The following is a 25702-nucleotide window of genomic DNA, read 5'->3' on the forward strand; positions in this document are numbered from 1 at the left end:
CTGCCTTAGACTTGCCTTCGTTCTGCAAAGGGTAGGCGGGGACAGCCATGGCGGTCCTGGCGTCCGCCCGGAGCACAGGAGAGCACGGGAGCACCCTGGAAGAGCTAAGCTGGGACGCCGAGGGGACCCTGAATCCTGCAGCCGGGCGGCCCGCCTGTCCGGGTGGTGCAGCCGGAGCGCCCGGCGGGCCGGGGGCCGGGGTGCCGTCCTGCGGCTGCCGCAGGGCTCTGCACGGCCCAGCGGTCCCCGCGACTCCAGGCTGCCGTCCCGGGCGCAGTGGGCTCGGGGAGGGACCGGCCTCCGCGCTCCACCCCCGACCGGGCCGGACTCGGCTCGGCGCGCCCGGGCGCGCGCCCTTTGCATAAAGCCCTCCTCCCCGGCCAAGGTAGAGGAAGTTGGGCTCCCGCCTGGAAGGGAGGCGGGAGGGAGTCCGGCTCCTGTTGTTTTCCGCGAGCGGGAGTGGGTGGCGGGCGCAGAGGGCGGGGTGCGCCCTCCCACCCCGGGCCGGGCGCTCCGGGGCCAGAACCTCGCCGGGAGCCCGGCGCAGCTCCCAGCCCCGGACTAAGGGCTCAGCCCAAGCATCCTTCCTGGGGGCTGCGGAAAGCGGAGCTACTCGGTCGTTCCGAGGACTCGGGAGGAGCGCTCAGTACCCCGGGGGCCGGGGCCCTAGGGGCGGGGGCGCACGTCCACCCAGCCGGCGCCTGCGCTTCCTGAGGAGCCCCCGGCCGGCATCGGGGGCGAGATGGCCGCGGGCGTCCGGGCGTCCCGGCCGCAGGTCCTCGTCTGCCTCGGGGTGCTGCTGGCCCGCTGGGTCGCCGCAGGTAAGGGGCCGCGATCCCGAGGGAGAAGTTGAGCTTCGCCGGGCCACGGTAGGGGAGGGGAGAGCCGGGGGACCCAATTCCCTCCGACTCCGCGGGAGCCCGTTGTGGCCGCGGCCCCGCAGCCGCCCCGGGAGGGTCTTGAGTTTCCTGCTCGCTGCTCGGCTCTCTTTGCAGGAAGGAATTTTGCCGGGCGCCTGATGGAGGGCAAGATAGCCCCAGTCCCTTGGAGTGGGCAGCCAGTGAGGCTGCGGAGGGCCTGCGGAGAGGTGATGGGAAAATTGGGGAATTTGAAGAGGGAAATTTTGAAGATAGGAAAATTGAAGAGACACGTGTAGGGGGCAGAGTGGTGTTTTGTTTTGGTGGTTTTTTTTTTTTTATTTAAGGCGTCGGATGTAAATTTGCGTTCTGGTTTTACCTGCTGTGTTGGGGCTCAAACTCTAGGCTCCTTTATTTTTCTCTCCTTCCTCTGCCCAAGGTTGAACTCGCCTTACACTTGTAACCTGTGGCTTTCCCTACACAGAGAAACACACCCGTGCACACCCCTGCAAGCCGACCTGTGCAGACTAGCACATTCAGAACCCTGCCTTCCAACTTCACCTAAAAAACAAACAAAACGGTTTTATTTTGACGTAATTTCACTTACAAAAAACTTGCCCTTGCACTTGACGTGACCTCTTCCACTTGACATGATTGGCAGAAAGTCTTAAATGCTCCATCTGTGCTCTCCCTTGTAATAATAAGATCAGAGCTTTGCTTGAGAAAATATATAGGGTAAAAAACATTAAAAAAGCATTTTTGAATTAATTCACCAGTGAATGCATGTCTTTTGTGTGCAGGACAGGGTGATGAGCAGTGAGAGTGAGGGCTCAGGTAGAGGGAAAGGAGATGGGCCCAGGAGGTGATGTAATTTTCCAGAATACTTGGAGCCTTATTTTCTGTGTTGCCCAGTGCAGCTCACACTGCTGATCTCCTCTTGTAGGTTCTTAGAGGAATTGCACTTTGAGCTTCCTAGCAGCAAGTGCCAAAAGTTCCTAATGGTCAGGCTCTCATAAGATTTTTTGTTTTGGGGCGCTTGGGTGATTCAGTCGATTGAGCATCCAACTTCAGCTCAGGTCACAATCTCATGGTTCGTGAGTTGGAGCCCTGCGTCGGGCTCTTTGCTGACAGCTCGGAGCCTGGAGCCTGCTTCAGATTCTGTGTCTCCCTCTCTCTCTGCCCCTCCCCCACTCACACTCTCACAGTCTCTCTCTCTGTCTCTCTCAAAAATAAATAAACATTAAAAAAGATTTTATTTTGTTTTGTTTTCAGCAATCATTTAAAAGCAGTAAAATTTCCCATAGTCTAGGTTTCTGGTTTATCTGGAAAAATCAGATGATCTGGCAGCACAGGGCCTACTTTTCCACCTGGAACTGAGCAGTGGTCACCCCTTCTCTCTAGGGCATGTGACCCCAAATTTGTCCCATCTCTCCTGTTGTAGTTACCCCTAACCCCCTTCAGTGATGGACCTTATGTGCTGACCCCTGCAGGCATTGGACTTAATGGCCACTGTGCTAATGGAGAAAAGGAGAGGCCAGACAGTCTCCAACTGATTGTGTCCAGAAGTTAAAGGTGATTGTTCCCTTCTCTCTGGCTGTCTGCGGTGTTTACTGCTCTGTGAATATCAGGGACCTGGGGACATCAGACCTCTGCGTTGATATCATCGTACTGGAATGAACCAGCTTTTAGGCTGTCTGCAGCTCACCACACAGGGACACTTTCTCTACCGCCATGCCCAGTCATTTTGATACCCAGGCTAAGTTCACCTTCGTGTGTAGTGCCAGGAGGGCTTCCGTAGCTTGGTGTATTTTTGTTGTTTATCTTTCAAATTGGGAGTTATCTTAGGGGGAAAAAAAAAAACTTTCTCTTGTCACCTAACTCTAGACAGTCTTCATGCCTGCACTGTCACCTGAGCTTATCAATCCCAGGTCATTCTTGGGGAGAAGTTGGTAGGAAAATAAGTGGGTACAATCCCCCAACTCTGTAAATGATGATAATATGAGGGCAGCATTGGGAAGTGGTTGCTCATGTTGTTTTTGGGTCCATATTCTGAATTTAAGGTTGGTGGCCCGGGGTGGGGAGAGGGGGCATTCGAGGACACTCTAGATACCGTGGGGACAGCTTCTAGTGACACAGTTGTCTCATTGTCTCATCTTGTCTGGTTGGGTGACCAGAAGTATGAAGACCTCAATGGCAGTCCCAGCTCTCCCAGTGACTTGTGTGGGCCCTTAAGTAAATCACAGAAGCTTTGTGAACCTCAGTTTTCTCATCTGTAAAATGAGGACTTAGCCTGCCTCATCTTGACCCCAGCACTCAGGACTGCCGCATCTCAGGATTAAATGACCTCCAAGGTCACCTTCAGCTTCAGTGGTTAAAAAGAACGGAGTGAGCGAAGCCAGGAGAAGGGGAATGCTTCCAAATGGTCTCTTTTGTGATTGTGTCATTCTGCTCCTTGGAGGAGAAGACAATGTTAGCTCAAGTTCCGAGATTCAAGTTTTGCCAGGGTTTTTCCAAGTTCTTTCTTTCTTCCTTTGCCAGGGAGCCCAGGAAGGGGCAGGTCTGCAGGTCTCATGAACACCTACTGCGTCTGTAATGCTACAGCCCGTCTTCTCTCCTCTGTGGGGATTGCCGCTGAGGACCTGGGTCCTCAGGCCTAATCACTTAAACTAATTCTTACCTGCCTTTCCAAGTGATCTTTCAGAAAGATTTCTTGCTGTTTTGGAATCTCTATCATTAGACGACATTCTCCGCCTTCCAGTGACTGACTTAGAGTTTTTTTGTTTTGTTTTGTTTATTTTTTCCGTGCTGTCCCGGCATGTGGGAGTGGTGCAGCTAGGATGAGGGAGAGTGGAAGGTCCCATGGCTCCAGGCTGGCTTCCAGTCTTTCAAAGGGAGCCCCTTCTAACCATACAAAGGGCCAAAGACAAATCACTGTTGCTCTTTCTTTTATAATCGGGAAGGGTTGTCAGAGGCAGGTGGCAGTTTATTTATTTTTCTACCACTTTATTGAGATATAACTTACCTACGATAAAATGCACCCTTTTAAACTATGTCAGTCAGTGGTTTTGAGTATATTCACAAGATTATGCAACCATCACCACTAATTAAGTCCAGAATGTTTTTATCACTCTAAGAAGAAGCGTCAGTCTTGAGTGTTAGCAGTTAACGCCTCACTACCTCCTTCTTCCCCCCACTCCCCCCACCCCCGCCAGGCCACTTTCCTCAGCCCTAGACACCTGCTACCCTACTTTTTATCTTTGTAGACTTGCTCATTTCGGACATTTCATATAAACGGACTCACAATATGTCATCTTTTATTACTGCATTCTTTCACTTACTATAATGTTTTCAGGATCCATCCATGCCACTCATTCATCCCTTTTTATGGCCAAATAATGTTCCCACCATATGGATATACCATTTATCTAGTCATCAGCTGATGGGCATTTGATGGGCATTTCCATCTTTTGGCCATTATGAATAATACTGCTGTGAATGTACGTGTGAAGTCTTTGCGTAGACACGTTTTCCTTTCTCCTGGATGTCCACTCAGGAGTCGCATTGCTGAGTCATCCTGTTACTTTAACCTTGTCAGGAAATGCCAACCTGTTTTCCAAAGTCGCTACACCGTTTAAGAACCCTACCGACAATGCAGAAGGGTTCCAGTCTCTGCATCTTTTCCAGTATTTGTTAATCTGCTATTCTCTTTGATTCCAGCCATTCTAGTAGATATACCGTGGTAGGTCCCTTACTGTGGTTCTGATTTGCATTTCTTTAGTGACTTATGATGAGCATCTTCTCATGTGCTTACTGGCCTTTTGTAGATCTTTTTGGAGACATATGTTCAGATCCTTTGCCCATTTTTAAGCTGTATTATTTATCTTTATATTGTTGAATTCTGAGAGTTCTTTATATGTTCTGGGTACAAACCTCTCATCAGATAAGTGATTTGCACGTATTTTCTCCCAGTCTGTACATTGTCTTTTCACTTTCTTGATGGTGTCATTGGATGCACAGAAGTGCTTAATTCTGACAAAGTCCAATTTATCCGTTTTTCTTTCCTCGCTTGTGCTTTTGGTGTCCTGAGAAACCATTGCTTAACCCAAAGTGACAAAGACTTATTCTTTTATTTTTTTTTCTAAGCACTGTATAGTTTTAGCTCTTACATTTAGATCTGTGGTCCAGTTGAGTTAATTTCTCACATATGGTGTGAGGTAAGGGGTCCACCTTCATTCAATTGTCCCAGTACTGTTGTCAAAGGCAATTTATTTTGTGATGAAATACCACCTTTCGCAAATCCCGTAGATTCACATACTTTGGAAGCTTCCGAGGTGGCGGAAAGAGAATGTGCTGGAGGATGGCAAGAAGTCTAGCTTCTGGTCCCACCCTGCTGCCTTCTCACTGCAGGACTTGGGGTTAGCCCACTCTCCTTCTTGGCATCACACTTTTCTCCTCTACTGAGTGTGACAGCATGAGTCAAAGATTCCTCACAGGTTCTGCCGATTATTCCTGTGCCTGTGGCCTCTTTGTATTTGGTTGTTGACTGTGGGGGGCAGGGCGGGGGGAGGGCTGGAAAATTTCCACACTTCTCAGCAAAATGGGCTGCGTTTGCTTCTTGTTACCTGGTGACCGTCTGTGCCAGATCAGTGGCCCTTAGCCAACTGTCAGTCGTGAGTGAGCATCAGAATCACCTGGAGGGTTTGTTAAAATGCAGCCTACCTTCCACTGCCACACCCAGATGGGTGATTTATCTGATTTAAATGTTCTGAGGTGGGACCTGATCATTTGCATTTCTAACAGAGCCACCGCCCTGTGGCTGCTGCTGCTGGTCTGGGTTTATGAACTTGCTGTTCCCTCTACCTGGCTAATTCCTACCTGTCCATCAGATCTCAGTGTGGCCTCCTGGAGGAAACCTTCCCTGGCAGTCACCCCAGCTGGACTTAGGAGCCTCTTCTCGGAGGCCCTGTCATAGTACTTATCACACTGTATTGTAATTGCCAGTTTATTGTCTGTTTTCCCCACTAGCCTGGGAGATCCCGGACGTCTCCCTCTGTATTGCTTATCCTTGGCTCCCCAGTAGCTAGCATAGGGCATGCCCAAAGTCGGAGCTGCAAGAGAGCTTTGACTCTAGGATCATTCGCACCTCAGATGGAGAAAGGACTGTGGGAACAAAGCCCAGGCCCTCTTCCTTTCATCCCTTCTGGATTTCTAGGCAAATAAAACCATTTGGGTTCTGTATCGGTTATTTATTGCCACAAAGGTGCTGCATAATAATCACAAAATGACAAGTGCTTATTGCTCAAGGGCTGGGGTTAATCAGCTCTGCTGATCTTGCCTGGGCTCACTGGCATGTTGGGGCATCGACTCAGCGGCTGAAGGCTGATCTGGAATGGCCTCAGCTCAGGTGATTGGGACCACTGGGGTCTGCACACCTAGCTTCCATCTTCCTCCTGGGATCTAACCTGGGCACCTCCTTCTCAAGGTGACGGCAGGAGTGACAGTGAGCAAGCCCAATTACACAAGTGCTTTTTAAGCCCGTGTTTGCATCACATTTGCTAACATCTTATTGGCCAGAGCAAGCGTCAGGTGGGAGGGCAGTGCGGTCAGGCGGTGAAGGGCAGTGAGGGGCCCGGGTAGTGGGGGAGGGGGACATTGGGGCTGTCTCTGCAATTGCCATTTACCCCACGTTCATTAAAATCAGCACTGGCCAGTAATCCCCGCCCCCCCCCCCCCCAGAGTGGAGGCTCTTAAAAACACACACCTGATTGTTTAAAAATCCTAATGCAGAGAGAGTGTGCACAAGGGAGGGTGTTCCGAGATGAAGAAATGTAGTAACGGCCTGACCTTTCCTTGTGCAGGATTAGAGGCTCCGGTCATCGGAGAGGTTCACGAGAACGTTACTCTGCACTGTGGCAACATCTCGGGACCAAGGGGCCTCGTGACCTGGTACCGGAATGACTCGGAGCCTGTCTTCCTCCTGTCCTCCAATTCCAGCTTCCGGCCGGCTGAGCCGCGCTTCTCTCTGGCCAATGCCAGCTCGCTGCACATCAAGGCGCTGAGGCTGCAGGATGAGGGGAACTACACCTGCCGGGAGGTCCTGAATGAGACGCGGTGGTTCCGAGTGTGGCTGCGGGTGGCCGGTAAGTGCGGTGGCGGGACACTGGGGTCAGCTGGCCGGGCGCTCGGAGCCTTGGACTGGAGGGAGGAGGGCTTTGGAGTTGATGCCTGGGTTTCATCCCTGGCTCTGCTTCCTGCTCGCCGAGTGACCTCTCACGCCTGGATTTCCTTATCTGTAAAATGGGGACAGAAAGAATTCTTGCGTCCTAGAATTCCTGTGAAAACTAGATTCTGGTTTATCTAGATAAATTGCTGTTAATGGCTCCTGGCAGAGTAGTTAGCGATTACTTTCGGCTAGTTAGTATCATCCTTGCTGTTTAATATCGTTTGTGCACCAGAGTCAGAGTGTGACATGATGGAGTCAGTCTTGCCTGAGTTCCAATCCTAAAGTTACGTCACCTTGAGGAAGTAGCTTAATATCTCTGAGCACTAGTTTTTCTCATTTGTTAATTGGGGATAATGCATTACGTACCTTGTAAGGCCTCGTGCTCTTATGCTATAGTGCTGACCACGGGGCTTGACATGAGCTGCTATTATATTACATAGTGCACGTTCCAAAAACACCGTCTTATCTGTTGATATACATGCATGAATTTAGAAGGGGGGTGGCAAACTATAGCCATATCTGTGGGCCGTATCTGGCCTGCAGGCTGTGAGTATTTTTTACATTTTTAAATGGTTGGGGAAAACAAAACCAAAAGAAGAATATTTGTGACATGTAAAAATTATATGAAATTCCAGTGGCCATCAATGGAGTTTTATTGGAACACAGCCACACTCATCCATGTACATCTTATCTCTGACTGCCTCTGGTGCTGCCACGGCAGACTTGAGTGACAGTGATGCAGATCGTATGGCCTGCAGAGCCTAAAATACGTGCTCGATAGCCCTTTACAAAGACAGTGTGCTGCTCACTGGTTTCGACGGGTATCCGTGTAGAAATATACGTGTGATCACTGCTCCCTCGTTTCCTCATCTGTAAAATGATTTACTTATTTCTTTATTCAACACAGATTGATTGAAAGCCCAATGCCAGGTACTGTTCAAGGCCCCGGCCACAGGAGTGAATAGGACAGACAAGGCCCCTGCCCTCGTGGAGCTGACACTGTGGTGGGGGAAGAAAGGTAGATAATAAGCAAGTACATAAATGCATCAGGAGATATCACAGTGATGAGGGCTATGCAGAGCATTGAGTCTGGGTGATTCTCCAAAACATTTTATTTTTATCTATCTATCTATCTACTTATTTTTTAATGTTTATTTATTTTTTTGAGAGAGGAGAGACAGAGACAGAGTGCGAGTGGGAGAGGGGCAGAGAGAGGGGGAGACACAGACCCCGAAGCAGGCTCCAGGCTCTGAGCTGTCAGCACAGAGGGGTTTGAACTTGTGAACCGCAAAATCATGACCTGAGCTGAAGCGGGCCGCTTAACTGAGCCACTCAGGCACCCCCGAAACACTTTAAATTAGGGGGGTCAGGGCTCTAGGGTGGCTCAGTTGGTTAAGCGACCGACTTCGGCTCAGGTCATGATCTTGCAGATCGTGGGTTCGAGCTCCACGTCGGGCGCTGTGCTGACAGCTCAGGGCCTGGAGCCCGCTTCAGATTCTGTGTCTCCCCCTTTCTGTGCCCCTCCCCCACTCACACTCCATCTCTCCGTGTCTGTCTCTCTCTCAAAAATAAACAAAACATTAAAAAAAAATTAGGGGAGTCAGAGAGAACCTTTTAGAGGAAATGACGTTTAAGCTGAATGATAAGTAGGAACCAGTCATGCAAAGATAAGAGTGATCCAGGCAGAACGATATCCAGTGCAAGGTGAGTTGAGTGTGGTGTGTGTGCTCACGAGACAAGGCTGTGTGGTGCGAGCCCAGTGTGTGAGGGCGTGGGACGTGTGAGGTAGGGCCCGGTAGGACTTGTGTTATGGGTTGAATTATATCCTTGTCCTTCCCCCCTTGCCACCGCCCCCCCCCCCCCCCCCCCCGCCAATATTGAAGTCCTAACTCCTGGTATCTGTGAACATGGTCTTATTTGGAAATAGGGTCTTTGCAGATGAAATTGTGTTGAGATGAAGTCATTGGGGTGGGCCCTAATCCAAACTGACTGGTATCATCCTAAGGAGAGGAAAATGCTGGGGCACCTGGGTGGCCGAGTTGGTTAAGTGTCCAACTTCCGCTCAGGTCATGATCTCACTGTGTGTAAGTTCAAGCCCCATGTCGGGCTCTGTGCTGACAGCTCAGAGCCTGGAGCCTGCTTCGGATTCTGTGCCTCCCTCTTTCTTTGCCCCTCCCCCACTTGTGCCCTGTCTCAAAAATAAATAGATGTAAAAAAAGTTGGGTTTTTTTTTTAAAGAGGAAAATGCAGAGACACACAAGGAGAACATCATCTGATGACAGAGGCAGGAAGTGGGGGATGCAGCTGGAAGGAATGCCAGGGACCCATGGCCAGCTCCCTGGAAAAAAGCAAGGAAGGAGTCTCTCTTGGTCCCCTGGGCCCTTTGGAGCAAGAGTTGCCCTCCTGACTCCTCAATTTCAGACTTCTGTGAGAGAACTCACTTGTATGGTTTTAAGCCACCAAGTTCATGGCACTTGGTAAGGCGGCCCCAAGAAACTAATATACCTGGCAAGGAATTGAGATTTTTGTTGTTGTGGTTGTTCTGGATGCCAGAGGAAACTCCTGGAACTTTAAGCATGTGTGTGGCATTATTTCACTAACACATGCAGAAAGTCTGTGCGTGATCTCAAGAAGGACCGATGCAAATAGGGAAGCCAGTTGGAGGCACACAAGATGTTGGTGGCCAGAACCACGGTGGTGGCAGTGTCCTTGGTGACAATGCACAGCTTCAGACTATTTTGGAGGTAGGCCAGTAAGACCTGTTGGGGGGGGATTGGAAGTGGAGGATGAGGAAAAGCAAGGCTTCAAGGACACTTCTAGGTTTTTCGATGGTCTCCAAGGTTGCCCCCAACCCTTGAGGCTTATAGGATTTTGGAGTACAGTGTTTTCGTGTCTGGAGATGCCGTAGTTGAACTGCTGAATTGCCTGGGATGAATGTGGGTGTATTAAAAATGTCGCCCACCTTGGCCCAGCTCTATTCAGTGCTCACTGTGCTCCCATGGGCAGGTCACTCCAACTGCCGGTCATTAATAACTCCTCATGTCAGTCTGCTCAATACATATCTTCTCTTCTGACCCCTGAGTAAGATGGCAATACAGCTTGTTACTTTTTAAAAAATTATCATCACTCCCTCCAGTTTATGATGACTTTATCTGACATTGATTAATCATTGGCTAAGTTTACTGGAGGGTGGATTAGTTTCATTATTGCCCTGTAGGGAGATAAATGCAAGGCCTTTTTATGATGAATGTGAACTTAATTTTATTTTTTTTTAATTTAATTTTTTTTTAACGTTTATTTATTTGTGAGACAGAGAGAGACAGAGCATGAACAGGGGAGGGTCAGAGAGAGAGAGAGACACAGAATCGGAAATAGGCGCCAGGCTCTGAGCTGTCAGCACAGAGCCCGACGCGGGGCTCGAACTCACGGACCGTGAGATCATGACCTGAGCCAAAGTCGGACGCTTAACCGACTGAGCCACCCAGGCGCCCCAATTTTAAAAGAATCCCTAAAGGCGCGCCTGGGTGGCTCAGTCGGTTAAGCATCCGACTTCGGCTCAGGTCACGATCTCAATGTTCGTGAGTTCGAGCCCTGCGTCCGGGCTGCTGACAGAGCCTGGAGGCTGCTTCGGATTCTGTGTCTCCCTCTCTCTCTGTCCCTCCCCTGTTTGCGCTGTGTCTCTGTCTCTAAAAACTGAATAAAAATTAAAAAAAAAAAAAAAAGAATCCCTAAATGCAAATAGCTTTTGGGGCTTCCTGAGTTACTGTGATGTGATTCATAGTATGGACACTTCTTCAGTGTCCTCAACTGGTGTAGGCTCGTTTGTGAAAACAGGACACCGACTGTCTTAGTTTGGGCTGCTGTAACAAAAGTAACCTAGGCTGGATGGTTTCAACAACAAATACTTCTGGCAATTCCGGAGGCTGGGAAGTCGAAGATCAAGGTGCCGGCAGACCCAGTGTCTGGTGAGGCTTGCTTCTTGGTTTGTAGATAAAGTCTTCTCATTGTGTCCTCACTTGGCAGAGGGTAGAGAGAGAGGAAGCAATCTCTCCGGGGTCTCTCCTCAGAAGGCGCCAGTCCCATTCATGAGGACTCGACTCTTAGGGCCTTCTCACCTCCCCCAAAGGCCCCACCTCCAAAAACCATCATACTGAGGATTAGGTTTCAGCATGAATCTTGGAAGGGTTACAAACATTCGGTCTGTAGCACAGATGTCCTCTGGTTCCACGTATAACGGAGCCCTCCAGAATCTCAGGTCTTCCTCCCGTTCTAGGAGAGGCCCAGACAAACACCAGACCCCTCCGGGCATCAGGGAGCCTCTCCCTGCTCCTCCTCAGACAGTGGCTGAAGGAGAAGCCTTGACATCTCAGATTGGACTCAGCCCTCATTTTGCATGGAGGATTTTGGAATACGGATTAGGTCTGATCCAATCACTATTTCTGGGAGGGCCATGGTATTGCTGAGTGGCTACGAGCATACACTGAGGTCCAGCTGCCTAAGTTCAAATCCAGGTGCTGCTGGCTATTGTCCTTGTGACCTTGGGGAAATCACTTGAACATCTCTCACTTCAGTTTTGTCACGTGTGAATCAGGGAGAACGGTGGAACCGAGGCACAGATTCACTGCGCACATTCGTGACATTAACATGCACAGCCCTCAGCACAGAACTGGGCACGCTATACGCACTTGGTCTATGTTATCTTGACCAACTGGTCAAGCAGGTGATGGGATTCCTGTGGGAAAACTGCATCTCAGGTTCCCTGTAATCCGTGCATATCGAAGCCTTTTGAACAGGACCTTCTGTGGGTCAGGGACTCCGTGTGTCCAGATCTTGCTTTTCCCGTCTTTTCACTGACATGGTTGATAACTTAGTCTCTTAAGAGAAAAGTTTGGAAACATTTCAACATGGCCTTGGAAGCTAGGAAAACAAATTCTGAGATGTGACAAGTTGTTATCTGTGAGTTTGAGTGCGTGAACGGACAGAGATGCTGTAGAGACACAAGCTATGAAGCCAGTAGCCTCTCCCTCCTTACTGTTTGGACGTCTGCCTATTGATCAGGGGGCGTTTTGTACCTCTGCCTTCCAGGGAGTCAGGTTTTTTACAAGCCTGGAGTGATTTAATGTGCCAGGAATGGGGATTGCAATGTGATTTTGTCGTTTGTCTCAGAATGAAAACTGTACTATTACTTGTTAATTTAATGGTGCAGTTGAAAAGCCTTGCCCTCCAGATTGGGACCGGTGCTCCCGAAAATACAGAAATCCCTTAGTCCGGAGCAGTTCAGGGCTGCCAAGGCTGTTTATTTCATTGACTTACCCATCCTCTTCTGCCTCCAAATTGGGGTGGGTATGAGGGTAGAACTCCTGTGTGTTCCCTGCTGGAGGGATGGGCAAGGTAGCAGAGACCTTAACACATTCCACTAGACTTTGTTCTTCTTTAAAGATATCATCTCTCACGCACGGGGGAGCTGAGCAATCAGATAAGCCCATGAAAGCCACAGTCAGATCTCATGGCACATGGTGCCAAACTCTCCCTGTGTCTGTTTTTCTCAGGCCAAGCAAGTGTTGAGGGAACATTTGAGCCGGATGGCACACGGACAGTGAGGAAGCTGGTTTGTATCAACCTCCAAGACTGTCTTTGGAATCAGCTGGGGTTTGGGAGATGGGGAGCACTTTTGTCTAGCAAGTGATGTGGCCACCATTCCAGACTTCCAGGAAAGGGGCGTCAGGAAAGTCCCATGTTCCCTGGCTAATTGAGCTAATCTATTTGCACTCATTCTATGATGCTGGCGGTGACACTCTGCCTCATGATAACATAAGGTCCTAGGGAAAGAGTGTGTTGGGCAAGTTGAAGAAGCATTGTTGGCCCCTTTCAGAAAATGGAGGATCCTTGCCCGGAGTGCGATTAATTTGAGTCTCACCAAACTCATCTGAAGCAGAGATGCGTCCCTATAAGAAGCTGAAGATCTCTGGGTTCCGGCTTTGTGGAGGGGATTGGCAATCACTAGGGAAATCGGGAGGCAGTGAGGTTGTCACATATGTCTCTATATTCAGTCTCTAAAAGTGGTATCAGAACAGTCTCTGTGAATTTTCCCAAGGATCTTATCTTACTCTAGAATCATAGGTATGCCCACTGATTAGCAGAGACTACCTGATACATTCTTAGGTCATTTTTTTTAATGGTTTTTATTATTTTTGAGAGAGAGAGAGAGAGAGAGACCGAGAGTGAGCAGGGGAGGGGCAGAGACAGGGAGACACAGAATCCGAAGTAGGCTCCAGGCTCTGAGCTGTCAGTACTGAGCCCGATGCAGGGCTCGAACCCACGAACTGTGAGATCATGACCTGAGCTGGAGTCAGTTGCTTAGCCAACTGAGTCACCCAGGCGCCCCTATTCTTAGGTCATTTTTAAATCAAAATGCTGGTATAAAGAGAAATGCCTGAAGATAACTCTTCTAATTGTCAGGGAACCCAAGATACTGAGGTGGAAATCTCCCATTTTGTGGGTCCCTGAGTCGTAAGTCAACTCTTCGAGACCCTTGACTGGCCAGACTATGGTTATAGGGGTCGGGGGGTGGGGAAGGAAAGAAGTGAGTTCCAACATCAAGAATGTTGGCAGAGGGGCATCTGGGTGGCTCAGTTAGTTGAGCATCCGACTTCGGCTCGGGTCATGATCTCACGGTTCGTGAGTTTGAGCCCCACGTTGGGCTCACTGCTATCAGTGCAGAGCCCACGGCAGATCCTCTGTCCCCTTTTCTCTGACCCTCCCCCACTCACACTCTTTCGCTCTCTCTCTCTCAAAAATAAACATTAAAAAAGAATGGGTGTTAGCAGAGAAGAGGAAGGCAGTGGCGCTGGTACGTTGTTCTAGAACAGGAATCGAACTTTTTCTGTAGAGGGCCAGATGATAAATATTTCAGATGTTCTGGCCCAACTGATAAGGTTAAAAACGTCCAAAACAAGAGTGTAAACGCATTACCACGTTTTTTTAATTGACAAAATTCAAAGTATAATAATAAATGAATACTTTTTTTAGAGTATAGTGTAATGAGAAAAATAGAATTCCTTTTTTGGGGGGATAACATTTCACTTAATTGTGATTCAAAGTTAGCGTTCTCTCTCATCAGATCGATTGCAAATATTCATCTGTGAAAACCATTTTTAGCCTGTGAGCTGTACAAAAACAGATAGTAGGCCACGGTTTGCTGATGCCTATTGAATCAATCAACAAGGATACTACCGATAATAATGTCAGGTAACATTTATAGAACATTGACCAAGGTCAAACACCAGGCTAAGTGTGCTCCTTGTATTTTCTTATTGGGTCCTTCAGTAACCTGGTGATAGATGTTTTTACTCTTCTTTTCGTTTCATAGGAAAGGCAGGAGAGAATGAGAAGGATGGGCACTTACCCAAGGTTGTCTATCTGTTAAGTGGCAGTAGGATTTACACCCAGGTCTCTGAATTCAGAGGACAAGCTCATGGCCCCCAGGCAAAGGCACCCATCCAAGATAGAGCTGAGAACTCAAACTCCAATGACCAAGGCCTCAGTAAGATGCCGAGCCTTTGTAACCACTTTATATTTTTATTTATTGGCTGTTTTATTTTTGTTCCCCATCTCTCTTTCTCTTTGAGTGATTGTCACCATCACCCTGCAGGCAAAAAGGGCTGGTAGTTTCTGTTTGGGAATAAATTATCAAGCGGGTGGAGAGAGCAGTGGAAGGGAAGGAAGTGGGCACCTTCTCCTGTGTAGTAAAGTCAGAGCAAGGGAAGAACCCCAGGGACTCAAGATGGCGTCAGCTTTAATTAAGAAAGCAGACTCGGGGCACCTGGGTGGCTCAGTCGGTTAGCTGTCCAACTTTGGCTCAGGTCATGATCTCATGGTTTGTGGGTTTGAGCCCCGTGTTGGGCTCTGTGCTGACAGCTCGGAGCCTGGAGCCTGCTTCGGATTCTGTGTCTCCCTCTCTCTCTGCCCCTCCCCTGCTCACGCTTTGTCTCTCTCTCTCTCTCTCCTTCAAAAATAAATAAACATTAAAAAATTAAAAAAAAAAAAAGAAAGCAGACTCACCCAAGGGCTTTATAGATGAGATGTAACCTCTGAACACTTCATTCAGGAGGCCTCTCAGGTTCTTTCATTTGATTTCTTTTTCTAATCCTTCCACCTGTTCCTTCTCATCCATTCCCTGTATCCAACCCTGTTTCTTGAGGAGAATTGTACTGGTCAGAAGCCCCTCCCACCCAGTTTCTGGGGGTCCACAGTATCCATTTTAGGCCACTAATGGCCCTCCAGACCACAAGTCGGAAGACTCAGGCTGGCCAATCTAACACACTACCTCTTTGCTGGCCTGGGCTTTGGCTATCAGTGCTGCAGAGGTACCCTCTGTTTAATTGGATGCCCGCCAACTGTGGGCACGCCCTATTACCTGTTGGTCTGCATACCTAACCAGCTAGCCAGCAACAGTAAGTGGTACCTCCCATACTAATGGCATCATTTTAAAAACAGACCCTCTATGGCAGGTGACATGGTTCCAGCAGATCAATGCAACTGTTGGGAACCAGCCCCAACCTGAGAAGGATATGTCAAGAATTCTGACGTGGGAAATGCACAATTTCTTTTTTTTTTTCTTTCTTTTTTAAAATGTTTATTTATTTTTGAGAGAGATAGAGCGTGAGTGGGGGAGGGACAGAGAGAGAGAGAGAGAGAGAGAGAGAGAGAGAGTGAGACACAGAATCTGAAGCAGGCTCCAGGCTCTGAGCTGTCAGCACAGAGTCCAACACGGGGCTCAAACCTGCGATCTGCGAGATCATGACCTGAGCCGAAGTCGGACACCCAAAAGAGCGAGCCACCCAGGTGCCCCGGAAATGACAATTTCTAGAGTCCTACAAATAGCCTCAGACATAGGTGAAATAGATGCTGTACTTTGAGGGGCTCTGGGAAAGCCTTTTCCTCCCCAGAATAATTTTTCCCACTGGCCTATTTCTGTTCAAATTCTACAGTCACAGATTTATTCCTTTGGCTAAGGGTTGCCCTTCCCGGATTCTTCTTTCTGAAAGGGGAGAGGTAACACACTAAATGACTTTGGGATAAATAGGTGTTAAATATATTCTTTTCATCAAAAGAGATGCCTCCGCTTGGATGCACTGGCCACCAGCCATGGGATGGCATTTCTGGGGATAAGAAAGAAGTTCAGAAACGTAAGGGGGATCCGGAGAAGACCCAGCACTTACCATGCTTCCAACCTGACCAGCACTGTTCTGCTGTACTACTTGAGTATCACCATAGCTCCTTGCAATGGGTTCTAGCTTTGCCCCCATTTTACAGATGTGGAAGTGGAGGCTAAGAGAGGTTAAGTAATTTTCCCAAGGTCACACAGCTAGTGAATAGAGGCCATAGTTGGGCCTGGAACCAATGTTTCTTGTGTTTCAGTGTGAAGTTGTGCTAGGAGTCCCCCAGCCCACCCCCAGGCTCAGTGATTTCTCTGGGAGAACTCACAGGACTCAGCATTTGTAATTTGATTTATTACAGCGAAAGGATACAAAGCAAAATCAGCAAAGGGCAAAAGGCACATGGGGTTAAGTCTGAGGAAAACCAGGAGCAAGACTCCTTTTCCAGGGGAGTCCCATGGAACACGCTTAATTCCTCCAGGAACGAGTTGTGGCAACATGGGTGAAATGTGTTAGGAAGCCCACGAGACACCCAGCACCCTGGATTTTTACTGGGGGCTAATCACGTGGGCACCCTCGCCTAGCACGTACCCAAATTCCAGACTCTCAGGGGAGCAGCTGTGCAGCGTAAACCACGCTGTTTGTGCAAATGGTTCAGGCCCATGAGCCTCCCTCTTGTCAGGTCTAGAAATGGCGAAACCCTCCTGAAATCCAAGTTCCAGTCGCCAGCCAAGGCCAACCTTACAAGCACAGGTCTTTTTAAGGAAAGCACTTGGGCCTGCCGTGTTAGCTCTAATGCACAGGTAGCCTATCCCCTCACCAGTGTTTCTGAAAAGGAGCGGTTTGCAGTTTCCCCTTTCCTATAAGGATTGAACCCCTCCCCCAATAAATCGACGTTTATCTCAGGATTAGAACGCATAAGGGCATTTAAGCATAGCATTTGTCACATAGTAAGTATTCGATAGATACTGACATCCTCATTGTTGCTTCCTGATCATTTCTGCGTCTGTCAGATCTGGTAAGGAGCTCAAGTTAACTCTTAAGTAATGAATACTTTCCCCATTCCCCCCGTCATTCTCAGGCGGTCCCTATGAGGTTGAGGTCAACATCTCCAGCACCGGCACGCTCCCCAATGGCACCCTCTATGCAGCCAAAGGCTCCCAGGTGGACTTCAGCTGCAGCAGTCGCTCTTGGCCTCCGCCAGTGGTTGAGTGGCAGTTCCGGGCCCCCGATTCCAGCACTGAGCCCTTCGGAAACAACCTGACGGTCAGCAGCTTCATTCTGCTGCTCATGTCGCAAAACCTCCAAGGGAACTACACGTGTTTGGCCACGAACACGCTCAGTGGGAGACAGCGGAAGGTGACCACCGAGCTCCTGGTCTACTGTGCGTAAGAGGCGCTCCCCTCCCCCATGTCCTCACCTCGACCCTTCGTGAGCTGCATGTTTGTGCCTCTTCCTCCTGTCTACAAAGGCATGCCTGCTGCGCGGGCCCGAACGTGCTTCTGCGGTTCCCTCAAAACACACACGTACACACCCAGGGCTCCGTGTCAGAGAGGAGTCACTTCTAGAAGCTTGCTGCTAAGTGGGGGACACAGGAGAGTCCCTGTGAGCCACAGAAGGAAATTAATGCCAAGCCTAATGCTTGCCTTTCTTTTTTTTAAATTGAGGTGAAAGTACAGAACAGCCGTTTAAAGATGTACAACTCTGTGGCATTTGATACATTCACAGCGTTGTGCGATCATCACCTCTGTGTAGTTTCAAACATTTTCATCACCCCAAATGGAAATCCCATCCCCATCGAGCAGTCACTACCTCCTGTCTTCTCCACCCCCTGGCAACCACCGATCTGTGTTCTATCTCTATGCGCTTGCTTATTCTGGATGTGTCCTATCAATGGACTCCTACCAATGTGGCCTTTCATGACCAGCTTCTTCTGCTTGGCATTACGTATTCAAGGTTCCTCCGTTTTGTGATGGAGTTAATATCCCACTGCATGGAAAGACCAAAATTTGTGTATGCATTTGACCATCCTCATTCTATGCATGAACTTGGGCCCTTTAGCACCGTTAGGAACCAGCAGTTTGTGAACCTTTCTTGCGGGAGTGAGAAAACAAATTCCTTGGGTGAAAACCACTGTAGACACATAGAGTGTGCTCATAACCCATGCTAACGACAGGAAGCATCAGAACAGCAAATTAGTGAACAGGATAATAACACCTAACTTAATTCATACGTTATTCAGAGCCTTTATACGTCTCTGTGTTCTCTCATAAAATGGCATTTATTGTAGACGAAGTCATATGTGCTTATTAGAGGAAACATGAGTGGAAAGAAAAGAATATTCTCACCGTCATTTTGGCATATTATTGATAATTTTTCTTGTAGATGACATGTACCTACCCATCCATGTAAGATCCAAATTCTATTTGTGTGTATTATATAAAATCTATAAAGCACGTACAATATGTTTAATACATACATAATATACATATAGAATATATGCACAATATACATATATATGTGAATTTTCACATATAGCTGTTAACACAAGGGTTACATAGGATTTACAGGTTTGTAACTTGCTAAATGTCTGTGTGTTCTTAGTAATGCCTGCACAGAGTAAAAAGGAAGTATATGTTAAGGGTGGGGGCGAATCCCACCTGTCACCCCCCCTGGGGACCAGCACTGTCCAGTAGAGCTTTTAATGATGATCGAAATGTTCTATTCTTTGTGGTCCAATACAGTAGCCACCCACCGCATATAGTTACTGAGCCCTTAAATTTAAATAGCCACATGTAAAGGTCATCGTGGCTAGGGAGAATTGCAAAGACGAATGAGGCCCACGCCCTTGGAGACTGGGCACTCCGCAGAGGAAACCCAGACTACTGTCATGCACTAATTTGTGCTAAGGAGCTATTTCAGGGCACACTAGCTGAGCATGACTGTTTCTCTGATACACTGGTTCTGTAATCCTTAGGGCCAGCTCAGTGGCTGATTTTGGAGTCTCTGATTAAGCCCACATCCTCTGCTGTTTTGCAGCACCCCCTCCGTCAGCCCCTCAGTGCCGGGCAGAGATGTCACAAGGACAGCTCACGCTGCAGCTCACCTGTCGCTGGGACGGGGGATACCCAGACCCGGACTTCCTATGGACAGAAGAGCCAGGAGGTGTGGCCGTGGGGACGTCCAAGCTGGGGGTGGAGATGCTGAACCAGTCCCAGCTGTCAGATGGCAAGAAGTTCAAGTGTGTCGGGAGCCACATAGTGGGTCCGGAGTTGGGAGCCAGCTGTGTGGTACAGATCAGTGAGTCTGGCCTGCCTTGTCCCGGGTTGGGGTCCACCCATCTTCCTTTATTCCAAGAGAACCTTCTGCAAGAAGGTCTGGGAAAGAAGTCCCAAGATGTCTAGTGAACGGGGTTCTGTTTCTTCCTTTCTTTTGCTTTGTATCTCCTTCCTTTCAAACTTTAAAGATGCTTCACCAACCTTCTTGGTTCTCATCCAAGCCGTTTTCTACCTGATGCATCCTAACTAAGCACGTGTTGTGTGCCAGGCACAGTTTCTAGGTACTGGAGGTGGAACAGTGAACAAGAAGTACGTGGTTCATTTATTAGCTATCTCCTGTTATGTAACAAACACCCCCAGACTTAGTGGCTTAAAACAACAAATCATTTATTTATCTTATGATTTCTGTGGGCCAGGAATTCGGACAGGGCACAGTGGGGATGGTCTGTCTTGGCTCCGTGATACCTGGGTCTCAGCTGCAAGACTTCGTTGGGAGGGCTGAATTGTCTGAAGGATCTGCTTCCAAGGTGCTCACCCATATGCTTGGCAGCTTTGCCTCCTCTCCATGGGGGCCTCTCTACAGAGCCCCTTGACTGTCTTTGCAACATGGCACTGGCTTTCCCCAGAGCAAGTGATGCAAGAGGGAGCAAGCCAGACAATTGCAATCCTTCCTCTGACCTACCTAGCCTCACAAGTCGCACGGCATCCCTTCTGCCATATTCTGTTCATTAGAAGGGAGTCACTCAGTCTGGCTCCACTTTCACGGGGGAGTGGGTGGAATTAGGTTCCACTTTTTGAAGGGAAGAGTGTCAAATGATTTCTGGTAATGTTTTTGAAATCACAACCATTCCTCTTTCCTAGGGCTTAAATTTTTCTGTGTGGGGGTGGGGGTCAGAGGAAGATAGAAAATCCAAAAACAAGTAAGATAGGTTCAGATAGGGATAATAATAATTATTTTTTTAATGTTTGTATTTTAATTTTGAGAGAGAGTACGCATGCGCTCATGAGCAGGGGAGGGGCAGAGAGAGAGGGAAGCACAGAATCTGAAGCGGCACCAGGCTCTGAGCTGTCAGTACGAGCCTGACGCGGGGCTCGAACCCACACACTGCGAGATCATGACCTGAGTTGAAGTCGGATGCTTAATCAACTGAGCCACCCAAGCACCCCAGTGATAATAGCTATGAAGAGAATAAAATGGGGTGTTTTTATTAAAGAGTCTATCATAGGAAGAGGGCTACTCTTCCTAGAGGGTAGGGAGGTCTCCTGTGGTAGTAGTATTTTGAGCAGAGACCTGTAGGATGAGAAGGAGCTAGCTAGGTGGGCTGAGTATTCCTGGCAGAGGGAATAGCAGATGCTAAGGCCCTGAGGTGGAAACTTATCTGGCACTTGAGGAACTGAGAGTAGACCACTGTGCATGAGGCCTTGACTAGGCTAGATGGCTATTGTGGGTTGAATTGTGTCTCCCAAAAAAGATATGTTCAAGTCCTAATCCTGGGTCCCAGTGGATGTGACCATATTTGGGATAAGAGCCTTTGTGGGTGTGATTAAGTTAAGATAAGGCCATGCAGGAGTGGGGCGGGCTGTGTTCCAGTGACCGACATCCTTACAAGAAGAGGGACATCTGGACACAGACACGCGAGAATGTCACGTGATAATGGAGGCAGGGACTGTAGTGGGACTTGTAGTCCATCTACAAGCCGAGAATGTCCATGGTTGCCGGTGACCACCAGAAGCTAAGAGAGAGGCACGGGATGGTTTCTCCCTGGGGATCCTCCAGAGGCATCAAGCCTGCTGACACCTTAATTTCAGACCTCTGAGTTTCTGCACTGTGAGAGAAAAGATCTCTGTTGTTCTAGGCTACCCACTTTGTGGTACTTTGTGAGAGCAGCCCCAGGAAACGAATACCACTGGAAGCAAGGACCTGAGGGTGTTGGGCTTTGCTGGCCATGGTGAGGATTTTCCTCCTAGTGTGTCAGGACGATCCTCAGAGGTGCGGCCACGGAGGGCTGACCTGCTGAGAAGTGAGCGCTGTTATGCCAGGAGATGCGTGTTTTCCCAGGCAAGTGGCATTCCCATGGTTGACCCTTCCCCAGTGACTCATTCAGCAAACATGCCCCGAGTGGCTCATCTGTGTCCGGTACCTGGCTGGCCCCGGGCAACAGAAGGGACCAAGACTCACTTTCTACATTAGAACAGGGGTTGGCAAACGATGGCCCGTGGGCTACACCCGGCCCCACTGGTTTTTTGCAATTTTATTAAAAAAAATTTTTTTTTAGTGTTTATTTATTTTTGAGAGAAACAGACAGACAGAGCATGAGCAGGGGAGGGGCAGAGAGTGAGGGAGACACAGAATCAGAAGCAGGCTCCAGGCTCTGAGCTGTCAGCACAGAGCCTGTCGCCTGGCTTGAACCCACAGACCGTGAGATCATGACCTGAGCCGAAGTCGGACACTCAACTGACTAAGCCACCCAGGCGCCTCGCAATTTTATTTTTAATGAGATATAATTCACACAGCATAAACTTCATTATTTTAAAGCGTATAATGGTGGTTTTTAGTATATTCACAATGTTGTACTATCATCACCACTGTCTACTTCCAGAACATTTCCATCATTCCACAAAGAATCCCTGTACCCACTGGCAAGTCCCCTCTAGGAAGACTGGGCCGGGATTTCCACTGACATTGAGTGTTATCTTTAATTTTTTAGACTTTTCCTATTTGTTTTTTAAGATATGGCATAATTTTTAATTTGGGTTTCTTTGATCCTAGGGGAGTTGACAATTTTTGTATACTAATTGGTACATAATACTATGTACTAATTGGTTCCTATATATTTTTTGCGAATTGTCTGTTCATATCTTGTCCATTTGTCTTTCTTTTTTTTTTTTTTTAATATGAAATACATTGTCAAATTTGTTTCCATACGACACCCACTGTCTTGCCCATTTTTCTACTGGGTTCATCTTTTCTTATTATTCCCTAAGAGTAGTTTATATTCACCTAGTCAGTTAATTTCAGAGAACTGTCATTGCATGCCATGGATATTTTTCTGTCCTACTTGGCTCCTAAACTGCATTTGTGCTTCATTTCTGCTAGTTATCAGCAGTTTCTGATTGTGAAGGGGTCACCTACCCGTGTCAGTCCTGTACTTTTAGGTTTCTGGGCTCAGAAGTTCTTTTCCTGTTTCCAAATTGCTGACACGACGTTTGAACCCTCACAGTAGCCCGCAGATTAGACACGACAGTTTGTAAGTTGCAGAGGGGACATCGTGTGAACTAACTTACCCACGATCACCCAGCTCGTAAGTGACTGAGCTGGCACCTGGCCCAGGCTGATCTGACTCCAGAACCCTTGCCTCCCTCAGGAACCCCTTCCTCACTTAACCCAGCAAGTCCTTTCGGGGAAGAGTTACATACTCAGTATGGTGTCAGGTACTGTAGGAGTACCGAGTCCTTAACCTTCAAAGGACTTAAAATTTCCTCGGAAAGATAAGTCATAGAAACGTGAAGTAGGGAACTGGCAATATCGCAGTAGTGACCTCGATATTTGTTGAGCGCAAACCGTGTACAAGGTGCTGTGCTGGGTGTTTTCCACACAGTACCTTGCTTAGTGCTCAGGATCACCCTGGGAGCTAGGTGTTCATGTTATCCTCATACATTCATTTCCTGGGGCTGCCATAACAAAGCACCTCAAACTTGGTGTTTTTTTTTTTTTTTTTAATTTTTTTTTAACGTTTATTTATTTTTGAGACAGGGAGAGACAGAGCATGAACGGGGGAGGGGCAGAGAGAGAGGGAGACACAGAATCGGAAGCAGGCTCCAGGCTCGGAGCCATCAGCCCAGAGCCCGACGCGGGACTCGAACTCACGGACCACAAGATCGTGACTTAAGCTGAAGTCGGACGCCTAACCGACTGAGCCACCCAGGTGCCCCACAAACTTGGTGTTTTAAAGCAACAGATATTGGGGCGCCTGGGTGGTTCAGTCGGTTGAGCGTCCGACTTCGCCTCAGGTCCTGATCTCGCAGTTTGTGAGTTCGAGCCCCGCGTCGGGCTCTGTGCTGACAGCTCAGAGCCTGGAGCCTGCTTCCGATTCTGTGTCCCCCTCTCTCTCTGCCCCTCACCTTTTTGCGCTCTGTCTCTTTCTGTCTCAAAAATAAATAAACGTTAAGAAAAACGAAAAATAAATAAATAAAACAGAAATGTATTCTCTCCTAGCTCTGGAGGCTGGAAGTTTGAAATTGGGGTGTTGGTGTGTGGTGTTCCCGTCGAAGGCTCCAGGGGAGAGTCCTTCCCTGCCTCTCCCGGCTTCTAGTGCTGCCAGGCATTCCTTGGCTTGTGGCTACGTTCCTCCAGTCTCTGCCTCTGTCTTCATGTCTTCTCTGTGTCCGTGTCTCTCTGGGTCCACTCCTCTTGTAAGACACCTGCTGGTGGGCTTAGGGCCCACCCTGAATCCAGGATGATTACATCTTGAGATCCTGAACTAGTTACATCTGCAAAGATCCTGTTTCCAAATAAGGTCACGTTCTGGGGTCCCACGTGAATTTTGGGCGGACGCTATTCAATCCACTGCACTCCCTGTTATGGATGATGAAGCAGAAGCAATGGGCTTGACCCGATTCCTGCAGCCGGAAGGAGGGCACGCGTTCCGAGTGGCGGGTAATGAAGACGCCCAAAGTGTGCCGTGGATGGCAACTCCCAGGAAGTGGCTAAATTATGGACTGACCCTGAGACAGGGTGAAAATGGCAGAGGCGGCTGACAGGTTTGGTGTTGTTTTTCCCCCACCCCTTCGTATTTTTCCTGCAGATCTTGTCTGACTCATCATTCTTGTGGCCCCTGAGTCCTGGCCAGTAATTTGAGTCTAAATATGTGCTCAGGATTAAGAAATGTGTCTGGAGAAGAGAACTGGGTGGACGTTTTCCCAATTCCAGGAGCATAGGGAAGCAGGCACAAGGGCCTAGAACCTTCCTGACTGACTCTGACGTTGTCCAATTCTCCCCTCTTTCCTCTTGGTCATTTGAGCCCAGAGCTTCTCAGCCTTGATGTCCATACAGGTCACCTGCGGGTCTGGTTAAAAGGCAAATTCTGTCTCTCTGGGCTTGGGGTGGGCCCAAGACTCTGCATTTCTAACCAGATCCTAGAAAGTGCTGTTGCTGCTGGTCCTGAGAACATATTTTGAATAGCAATGCCCTTGGGGGAGAAGTCTCTGGATCATTGCCCTCGGGAGGACTAGTAAGTCATTGAAAAGTAATGTTAATCCTCACCTTTTGGGTACAGAACAGCATAGCTCCCCAAATGATGAAAAGTGATACTTTTGGGGATTCCTGCTGCCCACATCTCTTTAAATTGCTTGTAGGCCCCTACACGGAAGAAATCCACTCAAATCGTGATAAGCTGAAGCACTAACCAGCCCATTATGTGAAGGCCCTGGTGTCTATTCCATCTCTCGCAGATCTCTGAGGGCCCTGCATCCCCTCACCCCCACCCCGACCCCACCCCTGCACACAGCATCCTCTTAGGTGAAAGAAACTCTGACTTTATAGGTGCCACACTCACTGTTTGGGTGACTCAGCTTTTTGAGGGGCAAATGCTGTTTGGCAGAAGCGGATTTACGTACATGACCTCTGTTTGCTGGGGAAGGGGGCACTAGGGGGACTGTTTGCTTTGCTTTTTATGCAGGATGAGGAGGCTGTGTCTCAAACTTAGGTTTGGGGACCCCTGAATTGCAACATACAGATGAGGCATGTCACTGCTGCTGGCTTTGTGACCCCAAAGGACACAGGAGTTAACCACAGAGAAGGGGAAGGCACAATTTGGCAACATGGCAGGAACCTGACAATTGATCCAAAAGGGGGTCGAGCACCTGAGTTTCCTGAGGAAACCTACGTTTGGGTCTCTTTTGCTGACCTAATTTAGAGGGAGAGCCTTTGGGCTGCTCTATACCCCCACCCTGTCCCCCGTGTACGTTGCCCCTTCCGTCTCCCCAGGGCGCCAGCACTGAAACCCTAGATTCTCTCTTGGGACAACCGCCTGTGGGAAGCGTGTGGTTTCACTCTCCCAGGCAGGAACCCAGTGTGCCAGTCTGTGCCCTTCAGCTGCTGAAAATAAGGGCTTAATATATCACCCAAGATGAACTTGCCACCCTTTCCAGGATAGTGTGCATTTTGGGAAAGGCTTTCTGCTGCAA

At 48.6% G+C, this 25702-nt stretch overlaps 1 protein-coding gene across 1 annotated transcript in view; it reads left to right on the forward strand.

Moving 5' to 3' along the window:
• Window positions 1–385: 385 nt before the first annotated feature.
• VSIG10 (V-set and immunoglobulin domain containing 10) overlaps window positions 386–25702 on the forward strand; it is a 35860-nt gene continuing 10543 nt past the window's right edge. The window contains exons 1-4 of the mRNA XM_049619879.1: window positions 386–821; window positions 6716–6997; window positions 17320–17622; window positions 19278–19538. Of these exons, the coding sequence (XP_049475836.1) occupies window positions 743–821; window positions 6716–6997; window positions 17320–17622; window positions 19278–19538 (925 nt within the window). The 5' untranslated portion in view covers window positions 386–742. The remainder of the gene's footprint in view (window positions 822–6715; window positions 6998–17319; window positions 17623–19277; window positions 19539–25702) is intronic.

Source organism: Panthera uncia (genome assembly GCF_023721935.1).
Source record: "Panthera uncia isolate 11264 chromosome D3 unlocalized genomic scaffold, Puncia_PCG_1.0 HiC_scaffold_8, whole genome shotgun sequence".
Taxonomy (NCBI): Eukaryota; Metazoa; Chordata; class Mammalia; order Carnivora; family Felidae; genus Panthera; species Panthera uncia.